The sequence below is a fragment of the Eptatretus burgeri genome, chromosome 11 (genome assembly GCF_056783735.1).
Source record: "Eptatretus burgeri isolate ZD-2024b chromosome 11, Ebu_testis_v1, whole genome shotgun sequence".
Classification (NCBI taxonomy): Eukaryota; Metazoa; Chordata; class Myxini; order Myxiniformes; family Myxinidae; genus Eptatretus; species Eptatretus burgeri.
In genome coordinates, this window is record NC_140971.1 from 13,669,279 (window position 1) to 13,694,138 (window position 24,860).

The 24,860-nt window shown below is 47.7% G+C and overlaps 1 protein-coding gene and 1 pseudogene across 3 annotated transcripts in view; both read left to right on the forward strand.

The window, feature by feature from the left end:
- LOC147016537 (bromodomain-containing protein 7-like) overlaps positions 1–24,860 on the forward strand; it is a 126,942-nt gene that overhangs the window by 26,671 nt on the left and 75,411 nt on the right. For all 3 annotated transcript variants that reach the window (XM_085845274.1, XM_085845273.1, XM_085845275.1), the window contains 5 exons: positions 8,951–9,008; positions 11,021–11,165; positions 18,683–18,793; positions 23,682–23,869; positions 24,039–24,174. In XM_085845274.1, the coding sequence (XP_085701400.1) occupies positions 8,951–9,008; positions 11,021–11,165; positions 18,683–18,793; positions 23,682–23,869; positions 24,039–24,174 (638 nt within the window). The remainder of the gene's footprint in view (positions 1–8,950; positions 9,009–11,020; positions 11,166–18,682; positions 18,794–23,681; positions 23,870–24,038; positions 24,175–24,860) is intronic.
- LOC147016538 (signal recognition particle RNA) lies at positions 22,602–22,742 on the forward strand (annotated as a pseudogene).

Sequence of the window (24,860 nt, forward strand, 5' to 3'; positions counted from 1 at the left end):
TTGAACTGTTCTCCCGCTTCGCTTCGTCTTTTCCCCCATTGAACCCTCATCTTGCTTCACGTAAAGGGTTGGTAGTGGGCTGAGTACGCCCGATAATTAATCGAACCGTCGAGGTCGACGATAACACCGCTCGGTTATTCTGATAGTACGGAACGGGTCGCTTAAGTGGCCCGTGTCCGAAGTCGACCTGCGGCGAGGTGCGATCGCCCGGTCTACCCTCCGCGTGGGTACTTAGGTAGGTCGAATTTGGCGAGCAACCCTATCCCACGCGGGGGCTGATTGGCTCGATCGCGGTGAGACCGAAAGGTCCACCCGTGACTGGTTCCCGGCGTTAGTCCGAGAGGGTCACGACTGGATTGTCCGTCCGGTGGGCGACGTGCCGCGATTCGAGTTACGTGGCCGTCAGCACGCCGGCGGGCGCGAATCCGCAACACTGGTGTCAGGAGTGGGATACAAATTCATCGCCCTCCTCGCGGCACTGGTATCGGAGAACAGGAAAACAGGCTCTCCTGTCTCCGGCTAAATTCACGGGAATCGGTCCAGGGGTGAGAGAAGCGACCCCCGATTCCCTCCAAATTACGAGCGAGCAAATTAACCCTTCACGAGAAGCAAGATGGCGTCTCAAGGCGAGCGGGAGCCGGGGGTATTAGAAATGGATGTAGAATGTGTAGAATCCATGGCTCAGGATGGAATCCCCGAGCAGGAAATGTTGATTGTGCAGGAACACGGACTCGCCCAACTGAACCCAGGGCCCGAGGTGGGTGCGGCAGCGGCCGCAGTGTATGACACCTCCCCCCCCCTCTCCACCAAGACCCTTCCCCAACCCTTGCCGAAACGGCTCAGCTGAGTGCATCCAACATGGCCCAGCTATGCGCCATGCTGGCGGCAATGAACGAAAAGATGAATGCGAAAATGATCGAAAAAATGGATGCAAACGCAAATGAAATGAAAAACGAAATGAAAGGCATGAACGAAAAGATGGATACATTCACAAACGAAATAAAACGCATGAAAACTAAAATGGTAACAAACATGAAGGAAGAAACGAAAAAGTTCCGGGGTGAGACGCAGAACATGGGCCGATGCCTGCAGGCGGGCATGAAGGCCGTGACCAGGGAGCTGGGAATGGCGACTTCACGTGTGGGAGCAAACGAGCTGGAAGGGGGTACAACGGCTGACAGGCCCGCGGTGGAGGCGGGTGAAAAATAATTCGTGGAACGTGTTGGGCGAGGGTCGTGACGATGACCGAAAGGGAAAAATTAAATGGGGAGACCAAAACGTGTGAGACGAGACACGAGGTGACGACAACGGAAATAATAGTTGAGACAAGGGAGGTAAAGGGTGAAGAGTTGGCAGAGACACGGGAGATGGGAACGATAGAGGGAAGACTACACGATGAAGACGGGGTAAGTGACGCGCACGCACACACGGAGGTAGTGGAGGACAATGGGGGTGAGCTCGCGGAGCGTGTAGGGACCCGGTGCGAGCAGCGGGATGGCCTCCTCCAGGAACGAGGGGAGGGAGTATGCCCCCTTGAGGCGAGTCACGACCAGGTGAGTTCGGTCGTGCTTTGCGAGGTTGAGGGGACGGTTGCTGTGGACGGGTGCACGGAGAGCTTGGGTGGTATAGAGGCCCCGGAGACCCTTGTGGGGACACGAATCCCCAGTATGATTGTCCCTGTGTGTGTGGTGCAAGGTGTGAGTGCGTCCCCGTGTGTGGAAGCGACCCCGTGTGTGATTGGTGTGGTGGCGATGTTGCCGGAGTACGTGCTTCCCAGCACACCGTGTGTGGATGAGGCACGGAGTGCGAGTGAGGCACCGCGGGTTAGTGCCCCCGCGTGTATGAGTGAAACGGCCAGTGTGGATGAGGAACCGCGGGTTAGTGCCCCCGCGTGTGTGGGTGAGGAACCGTGTGTGGATGAGGCACGGTGTGTGGATGAGGCACAGCGGTTGAGTGCCCTCGCGTGTGTGGGTGAGGCACCGCGGGTGAGTGCCCCCGCGCGAGTGAATGGAGCACCACGTGTGAGTAGTATGGTTTGTGTGAGTAGTGAGGAACGCGTGAGTGAACGGCCGTGTGCAAGGTCGCTGTGTGCCAGGGAGACCGTGTGTGTGAGAGAGCGGTATGAGAGGGAGATGTCGGTTGGCATGCGGGAGCACGCAGCCGCGTCTCCCGGTGTGAGTTTAATGGAGTGGACTGTGTGCGTCGTGACACGCAGGTGTGCGTGTGTGGAATGGAGACGGAGACAGCGACATGAGAAGAAAGAAAGCCGGGTAGCGGCTGTGGTTGTTTCGAGGACCGTGCCGGGTTCGCCCAGCAGTGAGCACGCGGTCCGTGCTGTGCAACGCACGAGACCGCCACGTGCTCGCTTGCGGGAGTGAAGTCCCGGTCCGGAAACGCACGCGGTGGATTTGCCGATCCCGCGGACGGACAAAGTTGAGGCAGGTAAATGGATTTGGACCGGACGGGTTCTCCACGCGATCGTGTGTGTTAAGCTCCAACGGGCAAAGCACATGTGTTCGCGTGGGGAACCCCTCGAAACGTGGGGCTTGTGTTTTTTTTTATGCGCACGGTGACGTCATGGCTGCACGTGTGGTTGGAATCCGGCAGGAGGGGTATCTCTGCCGGATGGTAGCGTCCAAGGAGGGACGAGGAACACGTGCAGCTGCATGACGTCACGGGCAGGTGCAAAGTGCGCGAGCTCTGAGTTGCCGCGCTGGCGCTGCGCATGTAGAAAAAAAAAAAAAGGAAAGGCAAGCCTCACTTTCGGGTGTACAGGATTCCTGGGCAAGGGGTGAAAGACCCCCTTACCCGGGGCACAGGATGGAAACTAGTTAGGGGGAAGGGTTAGCTTAGCGAGACCGACTTCATGGGGCAGGGGTAAGTCCTCATGGAGTCCGTGGAATGGATTAGTTAGAGGGATTGTAGCCAGATTTAGGTTGGGAAATTGATTTTTGGGACATTCGAGGACAGTGACAGACTTGTGAATGTGTAGCGGGGACGTAGCTTAGCTACGTAGTGTTAAAAGGAACGTGCTGTAGTTTAAGGGACGACGTGGGAGCACGAGTTAGTTAGGGGATGTAGTTCGAAGAATGGCAGAGTTCAGCGGTGAGTGTGTTGAAGAGTTGTGGGTTGTGAGGTGAGTACGTGTACATGTTGAGTGAGTGAGGCCAGCGGGTCTGTGTGTGTGGAGTGAATGGGGAATGCATGGTGCGATGAGTGATTGGGGGGAGGAGTGACTCCCGCCCAAGGGACCCCGGGGTCAGTGTAGAGTGAGTTAGCTGGGTTAGTCAAATTGAAAAATGGAGGTCGTTTTGTTGTTGGTGGGAAAGTAGGCTCGAGACCCATTTGGAGGGGTGCAGGAGCCCTGTTGACGGGCTTGGGAGCGTGGCTGCGAAAGGTGAGTATCGCTGAGTGGGTACCCCGGGCACCAGGCTAGTCGGCCGCGGTAGGCCATGGGCCCATGGGGGGCCGGGATAGAGTAGTGGGCACGGGTGCGCCTGCTTGGTGCGGGGGCCCGGGGCGCCATTAGCCGCGTGGGCAGTGTTGTGGGCACGGGTGACCCTCGGAAAGGGGCCCGGGAGGCCGGCCTGCCACGTGTGCGTTTCAGGGGAGGTGCCATGGGGGGCACTCCCCGGTGTTAGGGAGCTGGTAGGCTCGGAGGCAGTGTAGTGCCCGGGGGTGCCATAGCGGGAGATTCGGCAGAGGGTCGTGCCTGCCAAAGGGAGCCACGTGTCCCAGCCAGGAGACCGTGTGAGGGCACGGAGAGAAAATTGGGGGGCGAGGCCCGAAATTGTGAGGACACCAACACAGGCGACGGGAATCTGGGTTGTTAGAACCAATAGTTTAAGCGAGAGGCGCTTGTTGAAAGCCCCGGGGTAGTTTAACAGTTAAATGGATAGGGTAGATTAGGAGATGTACCCCTCCGCACCATCCATCCCCTCGCTCTCGTTGTGGGCCGCTGGACCCACTTGGGTTATAGATCGCCGAACTCTGGGGAGGCCATTCTGAGGCTTGAGTTGGGCCTCGACACAGGACGTTAGCTCTCCCTTGTTCCCCTCCAGGAAGGGAACGTAGGGGTTGGGAGTAGGCTAGGTGACAGGATAGGTTAGCCGAACAAAGACGATAAAGGGGGTTAGGGGACGATTTATAGTGGGGAAGTAAAAATAAAAACAACAAAAAAATAAGTTGGGGCTAAATTGGGGTTTGACAAATTAAGGGAGTGGGTATGTACAGTGACAGGCAAAGGCGATAGGTTGGGAGGGAGACAGGTAGGTAGGTCCGAGCCCGCCCTCCAAGTGGCCAGCACCACCGCACTCCCTCCACCAACCTCCACTGAACGGCAAGAGCTGGCCAACTTCATCGGCTGGCCGTGTTTTACTTCAAGGCGGAGGCCGCCCAACTTCATCGGCAGCTGTGTGCTACAAGGCCTGTGCCGGCCAGTTCATCTGCTGGCTGTTTTTCTTCGAGGCCTGTGCCGGCCAGTTCATCTGCTGGCTGTTTTTCTTCGAGGCCTGTGCCGGCCAGTTCATCTGCCGGCTGTGTTTGCCTGCAGCGGCCTTCTTCTGCGGGCTGTGTTTGCCTGCTCACCTTTGCCATGCCATGCCCACTGCCCATGTTCACCAGCCCCGTTCAATTTTTGCTTTGCCCCCCCTGTTCATTTCCATGTGCGCCAGGATCCGCAAGGCAACAGTTTGCAAGCTGCGAGAACTGCCCTGTTGGCAGCTACAACACGGGCCTGCAGTGGCGGCCCGTGCACCGTGTTTGTGTTCATGCATCCATTCGTTGTGCTCATTGCGTGTGCCACTTGAGCTGGCACGGAGACTGCGTTTGTGCAGCCCAAGCACCGTTGTGGTTCACTGAGTTCAGTTCAAAAGGGAAGGCCTTGGACTGCGTGTGAGCAGCCAGCCACGTTCCCTGTCACCTGCATTGTTTTGAGCCAGAGACTGCATGTGGGCAGCCTGGCTCCCTGCTAACTGCTTTCTTTTTGCAGAGTTCGATGATCCTGGGCCATGGTTTAGTGTAAAATTTGTAAGTTAAGGTTAAGATGTACTGTACATATGAGTGCGCCCCCGGCATGTTTGTCTTAGCGCCGGCAATTTTATTTAAGTCGTCCGTGTGAGTGAGTTTGTTTAGATAGTTACGCAGCCCTTAGGTTATTTATTTTGGGGACACGAATACCATGAATGTCGCACTCAGGGATCCGTAGGTAAAGTGTACTAGGGGAAAACTACACATGATGGCACACGAAAATTTGACGACTCGGGACGAGTCTGTAAAAAGGGAAGGGGGTAGTGTTGTGGTTACCAGATTCGCAAACCACCATTCAGGTCCCTTAGGTGAGGTATCTCGGTAAGTGCATGTGTAGTTAGGCCCAAACCCGTTGTCTAGTGGGAATACATGTCATTTATACGTGCTGCGACTCTTCAGGATAGCCGTTTTTCTTTTACTATCTTTATTTTGGACCAACCGCCATGATCACAACCACAACATCAACCACCGACCACAACCACCGCTTCACCACAACCGCCACGACCTTCACGCACACCTCACAACCGTAGCATCGCCACCGTTCTTGCCCCGCTGTGGGTACCGGTGTTGGACTCATGCAGAACGCGCGTCGAACAGCGTGTACAAAACCACGGATTTTCTGCTTCAAAAACGGATCAAAAACGACACACGCCCACTTTTTGCCGTCCAATCGGTGAGCGAGGGGCGATTTGGCCCCGCCTCCAGAACGATCGATATATGCAAATTTGTGGATCAAAAAGCCTTCACGCCCACTTTTTCTCGGGCCAATGGGGAGCGAGGTGAAAGGTCAAAGGGAGGGGGTCAAAGGCGAAGTTACGGGGGGATAAAAGGACGGTGTTCGTCAGACAGAGGAGAGTCGCAAAAGGGAACGAGAGAGTCAGCAGAACGAGAACGAGGAGTCGGAACGAAAGAGTCAGCAGAACGGGGTCGGAGAGTCAAGAAGAGGAGAGTCGGAAGCAGAGGGTCAAGACTTCGCGGGCGGTGGAGCTGCTCGTCGTGTGCGTTGAAGTCGGAACGGAGGGGACGGAGCTGTGGAAAGGCGGCGACACCAGACGAGGGGGTGCTCGCGTCGTGCAGGAAGCTGCACCCGAGGGAGGCCGACAGCGCGACCTGGCCGAGGTGGAGACGCTCGTCGCACATAATAAAGATCCTCTATACCCCGAGCATCAGCAACCCCCTCCTGTTTCCCCCGCGCTGAGATAGTGCGACCAAGGGGGCCCCGTTCCCACCCCCTGCCAGGCACTGTCCACGAGGCCCGCGGGTTGCGGGGCCATCGCCGCTCCGCGTCTCATCACCAGACGGGTAGGCCCGACCCGGTCTCGGCCCCAGGCCTACCTCATTCTTGGGGGATTTCTTTTCCTTGGTTTTGGGTATGTGTTGTCGGCGCCGTCTGTGAAGTAGAATTGTATAAGTGTTGCCGTGTGCTCGGTAGTCGGTATTAGCTCTGCACTGTGTTTTCACTTTTATGTTTGCTTTTTGTGTAAATGGAAGTGTGTTTTCTTTTTATTGTGTGCATTTGGTGGAATTGTATTTGTGTGCTTCCCGTGGGCCGAGAATAAACGTGCTTTATTGTTGAACTGTTCTCCCGCTTCGCTTCGTCTTTTCCCCCATTGAACCCTCATCTTGCTTCACGTAAAGGGTTGGTAGTGGGCTGAGTACGCCCGATAATTAATCGAACCGTCGAGGTCGACGATAACACCGCTCGGTTATTCTGATAGTACGGAACGGGTCGCTTAAGTGGCCCGTGTCCGAAGTCGACCTGCGGCGAGGTGCGATCGCCCGGTCTACCCTCCGCGTGGGTACTTAGGTAGGTCGAATTTGGCGAGCAACCCTATCCCACGCGGGGGCTGATTGGCTCGATCGCGGTGAGACCGAAAGGTCCACCCGTGACTGGTTCCCGGCGTTAGTCCGAGAGGGTCACGACTGGATTGTCCGTCCGGTGGGCGACGTGCCGCGATTCGAGTTACGTGGCCGTCAGCACGCCGGCGGGCGCGAATCCGCAACAATATATATATATATATATATATATATATATATATATATATATATATATATATATATATATATATATATATATATATATATATATATATATATATATATATATATATATATATATATATATATATACATATATATATCTTCTTCTTTCAGCTGCTCCCGTTAGGGGTCGCCACAGCGGATCATCTGTATGATCCGCATAATGATTTGGCACAGGTTTTACACCGGATGCCCTTCCTGACGCAACCCTGGTCGCCTCTTATGACACAGGGATATGGTACACCTATTCTAACCGGGTCATACACCGGCCCAGTATACTGGTACTCACTTCGCCGACATCGGAAGGATGAGAGTCTGAGTTAACCTCCTGGTGTGTATTAATTCAAGCGGCCAATGGGGCTTGAACTTCGGACCTTTTGGATCCCAAGCCAACACCAGGCTTATGTATAAATTATATCTACAGTATCTCACAAAAGTGAGTACACCCTTTACAAAAATGTACATATTTTGTTGTAACTTTTTACTTCGATGTATTATAAACACAAGACTCAAAGAAATGATAGAGTAGACATTCTGTCATACATGTACAGGCCCAAAACCTTTATTCTGTGGAAACAATGTGGCATATTGGGCAGATCTGTGAAAAGGGGGGGGGGGGGGGGAACAAAAGTGAGTACACCCTTTGTACTTTCTCACATTAAAGCGTTATTGTTTTCAGTATTTTGTATGTCCACCATTGTTTTTGAGCACAGCAGCTATTCTACTCGGTGTGGAGTTTACCAGAGTTCCTCATGTCTTTACTGGGATCCTGTTCCACTCCTCTGCAATGACTTCTCAAAGTTGCGTGATGTTGGACAACTTTCACCCCTCAACCTTACATTTCAGGATGCCCCACAGGTGTTCAATTGGGTTTAGATCAGGTGACATGCTTGGCCACTCCAACGCATTGACCTTCAACTTCTTCAGAAAGGCAGTTGTCTGCTTGGAACGATGCTTCCGATCGTTATCGTGCTGAAATACAGCTCCTCTACCAAGTGTTCGCAGGGAGGGTAACATCTTCTCGTTCAGGATGTCACAGTACATCGTAGAATCCATGTTTCCCTCGATGAACTTGAACTCTCCAGTACCGGCAGCACTCATGCATCCTCAAACCATGACACTACCACCACCATGCCTGACAGTAGGGATAACGCACTTGTCTTGGTACTGTTCCCCAGGTTGCTGCCAGACACGCTGCACTCCATCAGATCCAAACAAATTGATCTTCGTTTCATCAGACCATAGGACATGTTGCTAGTATTCCAGGGGCTTGGATTGATGTACTTCAGCAAACTGTTTGCGAGCTTTCTTGTGGCTCTGCTTCAGGAGAGGCTTACGCCTTGGACGACGCCCATGCAACCCGACACGATGGAGTGTGCGACGTATGGTTTGCGCACTAACAGACTGGCCAGAAGCTGTAGAAAGGTCTTCAGTAATCTTGGGGGCACTTTGTCGTCTGTCTTGGAGGACTGGATTCTGAACTTGGCATATATATATATATATATATATATATATATATATATATATATATATATATATATATATATATATATATATATATATATATATATATATATATGTATGTACTGTATATGTATGTGTGTGTCTATCGATGGATATTTGTTCAAGTGCTAAATATTCTTTGTTTAAGTGCTAAGACTCCTTTTTATTTCCCATCAGTTTTTGTCAGAATTATGTTTAATGCTTGAGAAAAGTATGGAGTGAACATTATTGTTATTATCTCATGAGTACTTCAAGTTGGTGCTAAATTTGAGGTGTCATGATTTTGTCTGTATTTACCTTTTGCTCCATGTGTGTGCTTAACGTGCACATCTTAATACTTGGCCGTGTGCTTGTAAATATTTCCTTCTGGTGTTCCTAGACACTCATCAAACACCGTTGCAGCATTTGTTGGATCATTTGCTTCAGAACCTACAGAGGTAGGTTGTCCTTCATTGTCATCACTATTTTGTTGAATGACTTTTTTATTGAATGATTTCTGTGTTCAGAGAATAATATGACCATTAATTTGCTCGGATAATTCTGGACTGATGTTTTATTTTGCGTTTTTGACCGTTCTTTTTAATGTAGTGGTATCCGGTCACATCACTCTGCCCCCCTTCATAGACTAATGTTGTATTGGCGTGGGACAGTTCCACTTTTCATGTTCCAAGCCATAGTGTCATAAATATGTCTGACTTTGTCTTGGAAGATCAGATCCCCTTCATATTTTATTTGTCATTCTTGCTGTCTCTCACCTCCCCCCCCCAATCTCTCATCTCTGTCTCCCCCTCCCCCTTCAGGGTCTCCTCATTCCCCCCTCCAGGATCTCCTCTTCCCCCCCCCCCAACCATTTCCTCCTCCATCTCCTACTCATCATCCACCCTCTCCCCAGCTCTGTGTATTAGAGAGAGGGATACTTCAAATGCGTCCTTTTACAGCAATTAAGTGGTCTACTATGTACAGGACACCCACTTTTGAGCACTCTGGGGACTTGCAATGACGGTTGATCCATTATATCTTACCTTCCAATGTTTTATCGCATCATATATGTTCTGATAAGTCACAAACATGTCCCTTCAGTAATGCCCCTGAAATTATTTCATGCTTTTGTTGTGTGCTTGAGTTTTGTCTTATCCCCCTTTTACAGTTTTATCATGCATAATCTTGGGCCTAGGTTTGGTTTTTGCCTTTCTAATTGATTGGTGACCAGAGCGTCCCAAACAGATCAAGATGGTTCGCAGTTCAAAAGTGAGGTTCGGATAGGTAGTTTGAATGTGGGATCAATGGGGGTGGGAAGTTGAGGTGGCAGAGATGATGCAGAGAAGGAGGTTGGAAGTGTTGTGTATGCATGGGATCAGATGGAAAGAAGACAGGGCAAGGAGGTTGATGGGAGGGTACAAGTTGTTGCACATGGGTGGGGATGGAAGGAGTAATGGCATGGGAATAATAGTATCAGAAGAGATCAGCAAGCAGGTGGTCAGAGTGGAAAGATGGGAGGCATGGATATTTATGGCATGGGTGATACAGGAGCAAATGGTTTGTGTTATGTTGGTATATGGGCCACAAACTACATCACCACCCATGCCACGATCCTAAAAGCCTTGGTTTCCACAGCGTGAAGCCGAGAGAGGGTTGAGGCAGGAGCACCAGCCCAGAGGAGAGAGCAGTACACCATCAGGCTGTGGATGAAAACTTTATATGTTGTTATGAGTTCAGGTGTACCAAGGAAGGACTTTACACGATGGAGGATTCCCAGTCGGCGACTGACTTTGAAGGCCAGCTTGGAAATGTGGCTTTCCCAGGAAAGATCATGGCAGATAGTGAGACCCAAAAGCTTGAGAGACAGAACTTCTTCAAGAGGATTGGTGAGAAAGTAGATTGTGGGGATTTCCAGATCGTCCTTTCGGAGAGACATAGTGAGAGTGTGAGATTTGTCAGGATTGAAAGACTTGTTCCTACTTGGTGCAGTCAACATCTAACAGCGCTCCCTCTCTCTTCCCCTCTCTCTTCCCCCCTCTCTCTTCCCCCCTCTCTCTTCCCCCCTCTCTCTTCCCCCCTCTCTCTTCCCCCCTCTCTCTTCCCCCTCTCTCTTCCCCCTCTCTCTTCCCCCTCTCTCTTCCCCCCTCTCTCTTCCCCCTCTCTCTTCCCCCTCTCTCTTCCCCCTCTCTCTTCCCCCTCTCTCTTCCCCCTCTCTCTTCCCCCCTCTCTCTCTTCCCCTCTCTCTGCCCTCCCCCTCCTTCTCTGTCTTTGTCTTTGTCTCTCTTTCTGTCTCTCGTTTTGCTTCTCTCTGTGCCCTTCTCTGCCTGTCTCTGACTCATAATCATTAATTAAAATTATTGATATATTTGAAATTGAACATTAAAATTATCATATCTTTCTTCAGCCGATGCCCATCATTGCAACCGTTTATTCTGTTTGTTTGAGTATAATAACCAGTTCTGTTTCTTAGGAAAGATCCCAATGGGTTTTTTGCTTTTCCTGTGACCGATGTTATTGCTCCTGGATACTCCATGATTATCAAGAATCCTATGGACTTCAGCACCATGCGGCACAAGATTGACTCTCAGGAGTACAAATCTGTCACTGAATTTAAAGTAAGCTGGGCTTCAAAGTTTTTATTTTTTTTTATTTTTTAATGATTTGAATGACAATTAGTGTTGCAACTCTTATTCTAATACTTCACACAAAATAGCCTGATAACATTATTACCCTCCCTCGAGGAGGGGGATTCTATTTGGATCTATCTGTCTGTTTGTCTGCACATAATGTGCTAACATAGACCACAATTTCTGCACTTTGTCTTTTGTTTTCAACTGAGCACCTCTCTTGAGTATGTACAATAGAATGCGAGTATGTCTAAAATACATACCATAAAATCACACAAACAACACACAAAACAAGTCCTGGCGAGGGTCTGCAATCTGTTTGCTATTTTTCGGGGGGTTTTTTTTAATTGCAGGTCTAGAGGCTTGTTGAAGAGCAAAGAATTACAGAGGTTTCTGTTAATAAGCCAGTGGTGAATAGATAGAGGATTCATACACTCCATACCCTAGTCTTTTGTTGCAGTCGTCGCCATTATACTTGATTCATGTTGTTGCTGTATAACTCCCCTCACTAACCTCACTCCCCAATGATAATTATAATCACAACCATCATAATTATGTAGCCATTTATTCATTTTGAAATATGAAGTCCATTTTTTTTTTTTAATATCTAAAAAGGAAACGAAGCCTTATGCATAAAAAGGCAATGCAGAGCATGTACATGACATCTTAAATACATCACCAAAATCTAAAGATAAAACCATGTAATAAATGTGTAACTTTCTCTCCTTTAAATAATAAGAAAAATGTCTTCAAAAATGTTTATGTGTAATATTTAAGCTCAACAATTAAGAGGATTTTTATGATATCATTTAAAATCAAATACAGATCCAAACTTATTTGTATTGGAAAGGATGGTTCCATCTTTGGTGCACAGTAAACCCTCAAATATCAAGGGTTCTAATATCACAGGTTTCTACCAATCACTGGCAACCTATTGTGTTTTGATTTAGTCATCGTGTTGTTTCATTTTGAGCTGAGATGAGTCCTTGTTTCTTTCTGCGTGTACAATTGCCTTCCATTACGAGCCTTATCTTGTTTCTCGTGCACGGTTAATTGCATTAATCAGATCAGCATACAGAAATGAAGCTAAGTTTAAAAATGAATCGTTATCGAACAGGAAATGACATACGGACATCCTGTAATACTCGATCTGCAATATCGACACAACAGTTTATAATGGCTGTTGTTAAATAAGTTCGCAAGAGGTCAAAGTGCGGCATCTGTGCGCTGCCTTTATGGGATCAATGAATCAACTGTGCGGTAAACATGAGTCAAATGCTGTAATACGGGAGAAACCATTGCAGATTTACCTCTTTTTCTGGACCGGTAATACGGGAGAAACCATTGCGGATTTACCTCTTTTTGTAGACCGGTAATACGGGAGAAACCATTGCGGATTTGCCAACATTTCCACGAGGAACTTGGGGCCGAAGGCTCCAATTGAACCATGACAGATGCCGAAGAGACGGGATTATTTTGGAAGAGGATGCCACACCTACCTCTCCAAGGAGGAAATATCTTCTCTGGGTCAAAGTGGCTAATGGTCGTTTTGTTTTTCTTCCATGTGGCAATGCAGCAGGTAACTTCGTCATGCTCCTGATGAGTGAACTGTCATCGCTAGTTCTATATCCACATCTTTCTAACCAACAGCATCATCATCCTGAGCTAAGTCTTGTGTTTTCTATTTACGCCAGCGGATAGTACGAACAGTACGTAATATGTTTACCCTCACCCACCTCGCTGTTTTGTAAAAAACATCTCACCGTTTTGTAATAAATGAAAAGGTAATAGTCTTGTATTTTTGTTTATTACCTCCGCCAATGAAGGTGGAAAGAGGTTACATTTTCACCCCTGTTTGTGTGCAGGATATCTCAAAAAGTTCTGGACAGTTTTGGATGAAATTTTGTGGGCAGGTTGGTTGTCTGACATGGACGAAATGATGAGATTCTGCTGAAGATCCGGATCCGGTTCTTCAAATTTTTAAGTGATTCTTCACCACTGAGGGACAAAGCCAAAAACGAAATATAGTTCAATATCTCAAAAAGTTGTGTTTGGATTTGGATGAAATTTGTTGGACAGGTTGGGTGTTTGACAAGAACGAGTTGATTCAAATTTGGTGAAGATCTAGCTCCGATAATATTTTTTAGTTAATCTGCACCATTTAATTTTTTATTTATTATAATGCAGCCTGTTGCTGCTTGGCTGCATTATTTTCTGGGGCTGCAGCTGGACGAAATTTGGTTGACAGGTTGGGTGTGTAACGAGGACGAATTGATTTAATTTTGGTCAAAATCAAAATGAGATTGAAAAAATTTAAAAAGTGATTCTTTACCATTGAGAGATGGTTCCAAAAACGATTCATGGCAGGATATAGGATCAAAAAGTTATCGACGGATTCGGAAGAAACTTGGTGGACACACTGGGTGTGTGACAAGAACGAATTGATTCGATTTTGTGAAGATCTGATATTGGTGAAGATATATAGCATGATATTTTTTTTTACATTCTGGGGCCTGATATGTTCTATTGTCAGGGTGTCAGGTCAGGCCAGATAAGGTTATCAGCTATTGTCAGGTCAGGTCAGGCCAAATCAGATGTGTTACTTGCTTCAGGTATCATGTAAACCTGTGCAAACCTGTTTCACGGCCGGGTTGTCGGCGACTAAACCGTCTCCCCCATCTGGTTTTCTGGTGAGGAGGGTGTATGATATGGACATCCAGCAGGATTAAAAACAAAAGCTGTCAAAGGTCGGAGGAGCTCCTTGTGAGCCAATGGCCATCCATATCTAGTGCCCAACTGTGTCTGCGGACGTCCTCCTGCAGTTGGGTTACTTTTTATTTCCGAGGTTGGTGACAGGATTTACACTCCGCCCACCGTAAAACCCTTCATTCCGCAAAACATTCTTAAAGCAAAAAGAAATCTGAAAACCCACTCCATGGGAGTACCTCCTGTGCAGTTGCCCTCTGCAGGGCAGCTCACCGGATGATGGGATTTGGGCAAAGCCTTCGGGACCCCCACTCTTTGATGAAAGGAGGAAAACTACGGGGGTAACCTTCCCCGGTCAGAATGCGGTAGTGTGTGTCAGGGTGGTGCTGAGCTGTCGTCCACCAGACGGTGGTCTCCTTGGGTTAACCTGAGGTGGTCCCTTCAGGTGGGTGCCTGGACTGTCCTATCCCTAAGAGAGGATGACTAACTGTCTCTGTTATCATCGAAGCTCAAGCATTTGGACATCAGTATTGCAGCACTCTGAGGTTCGGAGACCGGATTGTGGCGAGATCATGGTGGGTGGTTCCACCGACTATTGGTCTGGTCACTGATGGTTACCATGCCCAATAATTTTTTGGAGCTGTGTCAAATCAGCTGACTCCAATGATAATTGAGGTAACACCGGTCAACCAGCGTATTATGAGATGAAGGCTTCATCACTTCTTGGGTGTCGTTTCTCTGGTCTCTGTAGATGCTCCGACTGAGGCGAGTGATCTCACCGTGAAGGATGCATTCTACGCCACGCTCGAGTCTGTGGTTGATCAGTGCCCCGGGCAAGATACTCTTCGAGTCTTGGGGGATTTTAATGCATCGACTGGAACTGATAGGGATGGTTGTGAGACATGTTGTTCCGCATTGGTAGGGAACTGTAACCAGAATAGCTTAAATTCCTTGACTTTGCAAGAAATCGTGGACTTCAGGTGGCTGGTTCATGGTTTCAGCAACCACAGGCTCAACGCTGGACTTGGTATTCCAACGCAGGTGGTGTGGCAAAAGGAGATTGACCATGTGCTTGTTGATTGTCGCTGGACAATGATCCAGAACTGCAGGGTGTACCGGAGTGCTCAGTTCCTCAATACCGACCACAGGCTTGTTGTCGCAACTCTGGAGTTGCAGCTTAAATCCGGGAGAATGGTACCCATCCCAGCCTAGGATAGATGTTGGCAAGCTCAAGGTTGAGAGGGTAGCTGAGGAGTTTGCGAACTGGCTGAGTGGGGATTTGGGGGGGGGGCTGGGTGCTTTGGGGAATCCCGAAGAGTTCTGGAATGCCTTCAAGACCACCGTCCTTGATGTTGCTGGTGGATAGGATGTCTTGGAACTCACCGTTGGGCAAAGTATAATTTTGTCTCAAGGGACACTGGATACCATTGACCAGTCGCAGGGCCAGGCTGAAAGGCAGCACTGAGCTGTTCAGATAGCTGAGGCATAAAATTGTACGTGCGCTAAGGGTGGACAAGGAGGCCTACTGTATGTGTGAGGGATCTGTGAGGGGTCAAGCATCACCTGTGGTCAAGTGATTCTCATCCTGCTTACTGGGGAATTCATGCATTGTGTTCCTCCAAGCCTATCCCTCGGTGTACTGCAGTTAGAGCGGAGGTTGGTAAATTCTTGAAAGAGGAGTCCGAAGCGAAGGCCCGCTGGGCTGGTTACTTTGAGCGGCTGTACCAGGCTGATCCACCAGCTGCCGAATTGGATGTTAGGGGTGTCACTATCCCTCTTGCTGAACCTCCAATCAACTGTGATCCACCTTTGCTTGTTGAAACACAGGCTGTGGTGAACGATTTGAAATGGGGTAAAGCTCCTGGGATCTGTGGCATCCATGCTAAACTTCTCAAGGCTGGTGGAAATGCTCTACTCGTGTAGTTGCATGCAGTTCTGTGCTCTGCCTGGAACACAGGCATCATCCCAACTGACTGGAAGAGGGGCCTTGTTTTCACTCTGTAGAAAGGGAAGGGTGAACGCCAAGACTGCAACAACTACGGAGGTGTGATGCTGCTCTCAGTGCCGGGCAAGGTCTTTGCTCACATAATTCTTGATAGGGTTTGCCATCATCTGCTTGAGCACCAGTGCCCAGAGCAGTTAGACTTTGCAACAAAGAGGTCAACGATTGACCATATCCGTGCTCTCCGGGTCCGCACCGAATGCAGATGAGAGTTTCAGCAGGGGCTACTTGCAGCCTATGTTTATCTCTGTAAAGCGTTTGATTCAGTGCATCAGGATGCCCTCTGGAGGATTCTTGGTCTTCATGGGGTGCCACCAAAACTGATCAATCTGATGTCTGAACTATACTCTGGGACTGGGACTCTGCTGTTAGATGTGGTGATACCATCTCTGACTTATTTCCAGTTGCTACTGGAGTTCATCAGGGGTGTGTACTGGCCCCCACACTTTCAGCACTTGTATGGACTGGATTCTGGGGAGGATGTCAGAGAGATCAAGTTGCAATGCATCATTTGGGAATGTCAAGATTTCTGACCATGATTTCGCAAATGATGCAGTCATCTTTAGGGAGACTCTGGATATCCTTTTGGGGGCCCAACGAGGTGCTGAATGAGGTGTCGGAGCTGCTGGGATTACAGGTTTCCTGGGTCAAAACTAAGATCCAGGCTTTCAATGACATCTTGGATGTTGCTGTCTTGTCTGTACCTGTTTGTGGCGAGGATGTTGAGGTCACGGAGAGATTCACTTACCTTCCATTGATATTCATGTCTACTGGCTGTGAGCCAGAGGTCAATCGACGTCTGGGTCGGGCCTGGGGAGTCATGGATTCACTGGATCATGTGGTGTGGCGCTGCCGATACCTGTGCGGGAGGATGAAAGTCCGAGTCTTCAGGTCCTTGGTGCTTCCAGTCTTGCTCTACGGATGTGAGAGTTTGACTCAGGGATCTGAGACCTGGATGTGAGACCAGGGATCTTTGATGGCAACTTAATTCCTCAGGTACGAGGTCTCTTCGGAGAATCCTTGGCGATTGCTGTTCAGACTTTCTCTCCAACGAGCGGTTGCTGAGAGAGACTCAAATGAGATTTGTTACCTGCATAGTCCGTGGGCATCAACTGCGACTGTGTGGACATGTGGCTCGTTTTCCTGACGCTGATCCTGCTCACCAGATTCTCTCAGCGAGGGAGCCTCGTGAGCGGAGGAGGCCAATGGGCTGACCACGGGCCTTGTGGTTGCAGCAGGTTGATCAGTATCTCAAGTACATGGGGATGGGCCATGCATCTGCCTGCGGGATGGGTAGACGGAGGCCCCTGGAGTGGACGTGGGAAGTGGGCGCATCGACGCACTGCTTCGGCACATGCTCCCATACCTGACCTGATATGTTCTACTGTATCAGGCATTGCGTGGCAGAGTTATGCAGGCTACCGAGTGCCTTTCTCGTTTTTTGCTGTAATTTATGTATTTGCATGTTGATTTCATTGTTAACATGCTTACATATATTTTACATGTTTATTTAAATTGTGATATGTTTCTTTTAGCTGCCGCCCAGTTTCCTCTATATTTCCTCAAAGCCCAGGAACCGAACCCCCCTTTTCCCCTTGGCCCTTGGTTTCCATGATCGCAGATTTAACCATCGTGACATTTTCCATTTTCCCTGCGATATTTGAGGGTTTACTGTGCACCAAGAGCTGGATATTAATTCGTCAAATTATTACACGAAAACTCAGGCTGACTGACAGATGGTATAATGCAATATATTGCTATGAAAAATGATTATAGCTTAATCAATTACCCAAGTCCATCCATTCATTGGGACCATACTCTGTGCAGAGCATTTGGTGCTGCCTAAGCAGTCTCTTTGGTTAATCGACACAGGATACCAGCAAGCTGGCACTCATTTTGCCGACCTCGGAAAGATGATAGGCAGAGTCAACCCCACCTGGTAATAATTCAATAGCCAAGTGGGATTTAAACTCAGAATCCTAGGATCGCAAGCCTACCACCCCAACCATTAAGCTAATACCAGGCATTAACCCCTCCCCCCTCCCCATATTTTACACATTTCTCACCAGTTGACCATTCCCTTGTCTTTATTTACATGTATTTACTGACATGAAGTCCTAAAAATGATAATGACTTGGTGAGGTTAAATGATTTGATGCATTACTCCAAGAGTGATGTCCCACAATTTGTTTTTACAACAATATATTTACTCTGCAGCATTGCATTGATTCTATACAAAAATTTATGGACGAAACCTAGTGGGCACGTTTGGTGTCCGCCAAGGACGAATCACACAGGAAAATACTACGTAGAGGTTCTGGCACATGTGCATTGAAAACATTGACATCTTTAATAATTTTGTTTGTGTGTGTGTTTTTTGTTTGTTTGTTTGTTTGTTTGTTTGTTATTCTTCCATGGTGGAAACCACCGCCGGGAAAAACTCACCAAGCCAGGAATCCCCCTCTCCCATCCCTGCCACTCCTCAGCCCCGGGAACCCCCCTCTCCGGACAGCACCGCGTAGATCCTGCTCGTGCATTTTATGAATGTGTGTATGAGTTTCACAACCAATCGTGGTAAAAATGTTGTGTTTTTCTTCCAGTGCCATGATTTGACGGTTTAGTTTAGTGCGAGGGCATACGTCGCTTCCTTGACGCGCCTATTGGTTTTGTGCAAGAACAAAGATATGATTTTTCTTGACGGATGTTTTTGATTGCTCTGAAATGTCCAACTGCAGTTCTTTCTTGGTCATCTTTTCATTTTTCTTTCTGCTGTTTTTTTCTTTTCTTGGTACCCCAGTCAAACTTCAAACTCATGTGTGATAATGCCATGATCTACAATCGACCAGAAACGATCTATTACAAAGCTGCCAAGCGACTGTTGCACACTGGTTTCAGGATGATGAGCAAGGTAAGCATTTTGGCTCAACCCAGTAGCGCATGGTTTTTGTTTTGAAGAATGAAATGCACATTGTTCCTTTGTGGTCATTTCTTAAGAGTAATATAATTGGGGGACCAAGTGTACAAATGCTTGGTCTCCTATTGTTATCGGTGTTTTCATTTTTATTATTCTTTCCGCCGAATTTTTGTGGAAGCTGCAGCATCAGCATCCCTGCTCTGATGAAGTTGAAACCTCGCAGGAATGTCGGGGCGAATGGGAACTGATGCGTATTTTTCAATCACGATGGCAACCAGCTTGGATTTAATTGAACACTTCAAAAATCTTCTTCTCCGAAACCGCAAATGTTATCGATTCGAATCTTGTCTGGTTATGATCGAATACCCGTGGGGCAAAAATGTTGTATAAGATGACATCATAGGTGAAGCCGTTGGCAAGCTGCGTTTTAAAAATATTTTGTATACATTGTCGAGGCTCATATGAGAGCTAACACACAACGCACAACAAGGGAGGCAGGAGACAAGAGGGGCGGGAGAGGGAAGGACAAAACAGTGGGGAACAGAGACATTTGGAGATCTGTGGAAGGGAGAGGGATGGAGCGGGGAACACGGGGTAAACAAGATGGACACTACAGGGACTTTCAGGAAGGAAAGCAGGGAATTTGAAGGAGGTGGGTTTGGGGTGGATTAACGGGGGTAGAAAAGATCGAGGATTTGGATGGGAGAAGATAAGAGGTGGTGGTGGGCAGCTGTTTTGAAGGCCTGGAGGAAAGAATGGGATTGAATAGAGTGAGGGAGTTTATTCCAAAGGTGGGAAAAAGAGGAATGAAAGAGTGAAGGTGAACAGTAATTCGTGATTTTGGTAGTTTTACCAGAAGGGGGTTGCTGGGGGACCTTAAGCACCCTGCGGAAATATGGGGGAGACATGTCACAGACAGAGCAAGGGGGCGGGGGGGGGGGTGGTGAGGCCGGAGAGGAGATAGTGGAAGACAGAAAGACCACCGACTTGCCTGCGGTGTGAGAGAGCCCCCCAAAGACTCAGCCTCATCGCGGGAGATTCCAATAATCCTAAATGCCTTGGTTTCCACAGCGTGAAGCTGAAAAAGGTGAGAGGCAGGAGCACCAGTTCAGAGGGGAGAGCAGTACTCCATCAGGCTGTGGATAAAATGCTTTGTAAGTGGTGAAGAGCTCAGGTGGGCCGAGGAAGGACTTTGCACGATGGAGGATGCCCAGTCGGCGACTGACTTTGAAGGCCAGCTTGGAAATGTGGCTTTCCCAGGAAAGATCATGGCAGATCGTGAGACCCAGAAGTTTGACTGAAAGGACTTCTTACAGAGGATTGTTGAGAAAGTAGATGGGGGGGGGGGGGGTTCCCAACGGTCCTTTCGGAGAGACATAGTGAGAGTGTGAGATTTATTAGGATTGAAAGACATGTTCCATATGTTGGTCCAGTTTGTGATTTTACCCAGATCTGCAGTGAGCAGAGAAGCTGCTGCTTTCCGGCCTGAGGGATGACAGATTGTCCGGCAGAGGGTGGAGTCATCAGCAAAGAGATAAAGAGGATTTTCCAGAGAGTCGGAGAGATCATTGATGAAAACCAGAAAAAGGACAGGGTCCAGAACGCTGCCTTGAGGAACTCCAGCCTGGACAGGAAGAGGGGATGAAAGAATTCCATTTCGGGCCACAGGTTAACTACGACAGGAGAGGAAGTCTGCGAGCCATGAGTGGAGATGGCCTTGGATACCATGGGAAGAGAGTTTGGTGAGCAGGGCAGGGTGCCAGACCGTGATATGGATATGGTATGTCCAGTGATATGGCTCTCATTTCATGTTTGGCATTGAGGACCTCCATCCATTGTTGGGAGAGCAGAAGCAGCATATCCAGGGTAGAGTGACCTGGTCTGAGCGTTGAGGTAAAAAATTTTTTTTTTTTCTGATTAACACTAAACGTTTTTTATGGCATTCACACCACTGTAGAAATTTGAATATGAAATTTCATTTTGATCAGTGACATGGTCTGGCAATGACAATTAAAACAAAATTGGTGAAAATTGATGATGTCATCGGTGACACCACCTTGTGGTACTTTTTCATGTCGGCGTAACCGATAAAAACCCTATTTCTCCAGAACTGTTGCTCCGATCAAGTTGAAACTTCCCATGCTATGTTGGGGCAAATGGGGAGTAATGCCTTCTTGAAACAGAGAGAGCAGCACCATAGCAGGTGAGATTATGCAGTCTGGTCCAGTTCCAGAATCAGTCATGGATTGCCACAGAAGTCCTTGGCAGAAGTTCCATGGCTAAGAGAGGTACCCACACTCAGCCAAGTTCTGTGTTGACAATTGAAATCATCACATATGAGGAAGAGAGAATTAGGATGAGTGGTAAAAAGTTTGTTCACTTCATCTGAGAGAGGGATGAAGATGGAGTAGTCACTGTTGGGAGGATGGTACAACACAGACAAACATGTGGTTGGAGTGGAGGGGAAGTCGCAGCTCGAGGTACTCCTGCGTTCGGAAGGTGTAAGGGCGGGCAGTACACGGTGAATGAGAAATGGAATTCTTGATGTGCAGTGTGACTCCACCACCAAGGCGGCGTTCAGGTCGATCAAACCGGAGGAAACAATATCCAGGTAGAGACATTGAGGAGTCAGGGACGTCCTGTGGGATGAAGGATTCTGTTAAACGTATGATGTCCGGTTTATTGGTGGTGGCATGGATTGAGAGATCTATCGGGTTGGCGCAGACGCCTCGGATGTTTGAAGTCCACACAGTGAGGGGTGTGGAGGAGGAGCTGCTGGTCGGTTGCAGTAATGTTGAAAGGAGCAAGGAGAGGGTACGGGATGGGGGGAAGCTGGAAGGATGCCGGGCTGGGGCAAAGCTCGGGGGTGGGAGGGGGGGTTGGGGGGGCTGGAGGGGAGTGCTGATATAGTTTTAAGCTGGTTTCCTCTTTTGTGATCTGTTGTAGAATGACTTTGCTTATTTTTGATATCCCATTACTCTTTATACCTCCCTTTTTCTCGCTCAACTATCATGTGTATGTTGTTATCCTCGCCGAAGGAGAGGGTAATGCATTTGGGTCCGTTTGTTTGTCTGTCTGTCTGTCTGTCTGTTTGTCCGCACAGAACTTTCATGTTTTTCTTCGCAACCACTTGTTGGATTGAGAGGAAATTTTCACCATTTTGGCAACTACTCATGTCGAATGTTTTACTGATAATTATGACGTCGTAGGTCACTTGGTGTGGCAGCCATGTTGGAAAAACGGAAACACTTTGGACGTCCATGTCTGAAACCGCACCAAGGAAAACATTTCAACTTGGCACATAGCAAGTACTCATTGGGAATGAGTGTGATTTTTTTGATGATGTAGGTGCCCTTGTTATGACGTCATAATTGCATATGTAGAACGCTGCATCCGATCAGTATGAAAAATAGAGGGTTATCTTGGGATAAAATGTTTCACAGAAAAAAAAATTGATGATGTCATCGGTCACGTGATTCAGCAGCCATATTGTTTAAAAAAAAATAAAACCTTCAAAAATCTTCTTCTCTGAAGTGGCTGAACCGCTGAACAGATCGAGGCGAAACTTTACACGTATGACCGCCTGTCCATGAGGAATAAAAGGCTCACACATATGATGTCATTGGTCACATGGTTTGGCAGCCATATTGGATTTACCTTGAAACCTCTAAAAATCTCCAGAACGGCTGGACAAATTGAGGGGAAACTTCATACAAGTGTTCCCAAAGCCATGTGTGTACAAGTTTGTTTAGGAATAATTGATAGGTCACATGATTTGGCAGCCATATTAGATTGAAGAAGAACCGGGCGTAGTGGCGTGTGCCTGTAATCCGGCTACTCGGAGGCTTGGGTTGGAGGATCGCTTGAGGACGGGAGCTCTGCGCTGAGCCGCGCTATGAGAGGGTGTAGGGCAGCCCGGAATCATGGCGAAACCCAATCCTTATCCCTCTGTCGTAAGAGGCGACCAGGGTTGCGTCAGGAAGGGCATCCGGCGTAAAACATGTGCCAAATCAGTATGCGGATCATAACGGATGATCCGCTGTGGCGACCCCTAACGGGAGCAGCCGAAAGACGAACAACATTAGATTGAAGAAGAATACTAAATAATGTTTTCTCTAGCTAACAGCCTAATCAATTGAAGTGAAACTTCACATTTATGATCTAGTAGTGATGGGGAATACATGTTTTAAATTTCAACTTGATCAGACACATGGTCTGGCAGCCAGGATTATTTTTTTTTTGATGAGTTCTTTTCTTTTTTTTTATTTCTTTTTTTTTTGATAAGGCTCATTTTGGCTGTGCTTGGATGGGTTTGAGGGTGGAGGAGTAGCAGCTGAAATGTGAACCCTATGCAGGTTCCTCCTGATGACATCATCTTTGCTTTTTGCTTGTTCAGGTTCCTTCTGAGGACTCCAATGCAGGACTGTGTACCTATTTGTTCTTCCATTTGATTTGAATTGAATTTATTTTAATCCCATTCTGCATTCAATTGAATAATAATTTTTAAAAACTTCATGGGTCAGGGTCAGGTGTTCGATCAAAGCGGGGTTGCATCAAAGCGGGACGTCTTGGTACCCGGTCATCACTGCCAGCAGTTAAAAAGTGGCAGTTCTAATTTTGTCTCTTATTAATTACGTAACACACCAGTACATAAACACCACAAAAAATACACCACACAAAATACACCACACAAAAGCAGTCCTTGCGAGGGTCTGCAATCTGATTGCTCTTTTTGTTCTTTATGCTTCATTCTTCACTAGGCTTATGAACGTTTTGAAATTTTGAACTGTGATGTTCTTGCTGAAAATACAATTTGTTTTTAGTTTATTAAGATTTTATGGAAGGTATACATGTCCTGCAGCTCAAATAAATGTCCTCCTAGGAGAAACTTCTGGGTCTGCGGAATAGCTTGGGGTTCTTGCAGGAGATAGACGGGAAGACACAGGCGGTCTTGCTTGGAGAGGAAGCCGAGTCTCTTCCTATTGGCTCACCTTCTCATGATCTTTCTCTGAAACCTCATGAACAACTGCAGAAGAGGTTTTCCAAGGCAAGCAAAGAGATACCAGAGTGGTAAGCTATTGATCTTCGGGTGTATTATCTTAATTGCATGAAAAAGTTTATCTTGCGGTGTTTTTGCTGTTTTAGCTTGATCTTAATTATTAACGAGGTTTGGACTTGCAGTAAGTTGCTCAATTCAAATGATTGTCCCTTGAATTTTCACATGGCATGCTCCTTGCAGTCTGCTGGATAATGAAGGTGATGGCGAAGCATGCAGCTTTACAGACAGTACGGCAGGTGAGCATGTTCTGGCACTGGTAGAACATGCTGCCGACGAAGCCCAAGATCGTTTGGCACGAATTAAACCGAACAGTAAGGTGAGACAAAGAACCTCATTCTGTTTTCACTTTTTATGTGCTGGATCAAACATATAATGTTAAAAGAAACAAATATACGCTGCAGGAGATAATGTTTTGTCAAACAAATGTTTTACTGAGATTTTTGAGACTTAAAAATGCTGAATATTACAAAGAATTTACCAGGCATGGATTTGGAGCTTTTCTCCTGTAGCAGGTGCCCCCCTCTGCATTGTGAATATTTCAAAAACTTTTGTTGGAAACAATATAAGTATCAGGATGATAATGAGAAGTTCGTACACACCATTAATGTGTTAAGTGTTAAACTTAAACAGATGCAGTGATTATTGGCTTGTATGTATATTTTAAGATGGTGAAATTCCCCAGGACTCGGTCTTTACTTCAATCATCGTTGATTAAATACAGATGATCTCCCCATTGCACTGGGGAGATAGTGGAAGACAGAAAGACTGCCAAAATAGGTATTTTCTCTTCTCCGAAACTACACACACAATTTAGACGAAACTTGACCCCAACATTCATCACCCGTGATGGAGCAAAGTTTATCAACCACATCAAAATCTGCGCTCATTAAAGGGGTTGACGGGGAGGGGGGAGTTTGACCCCCCAAAATAAGTATTTGCTCTCTTCTCTGAAACTGTACACACGATTTGATGAAACTTGACCACAACATTCTTCACTCATGA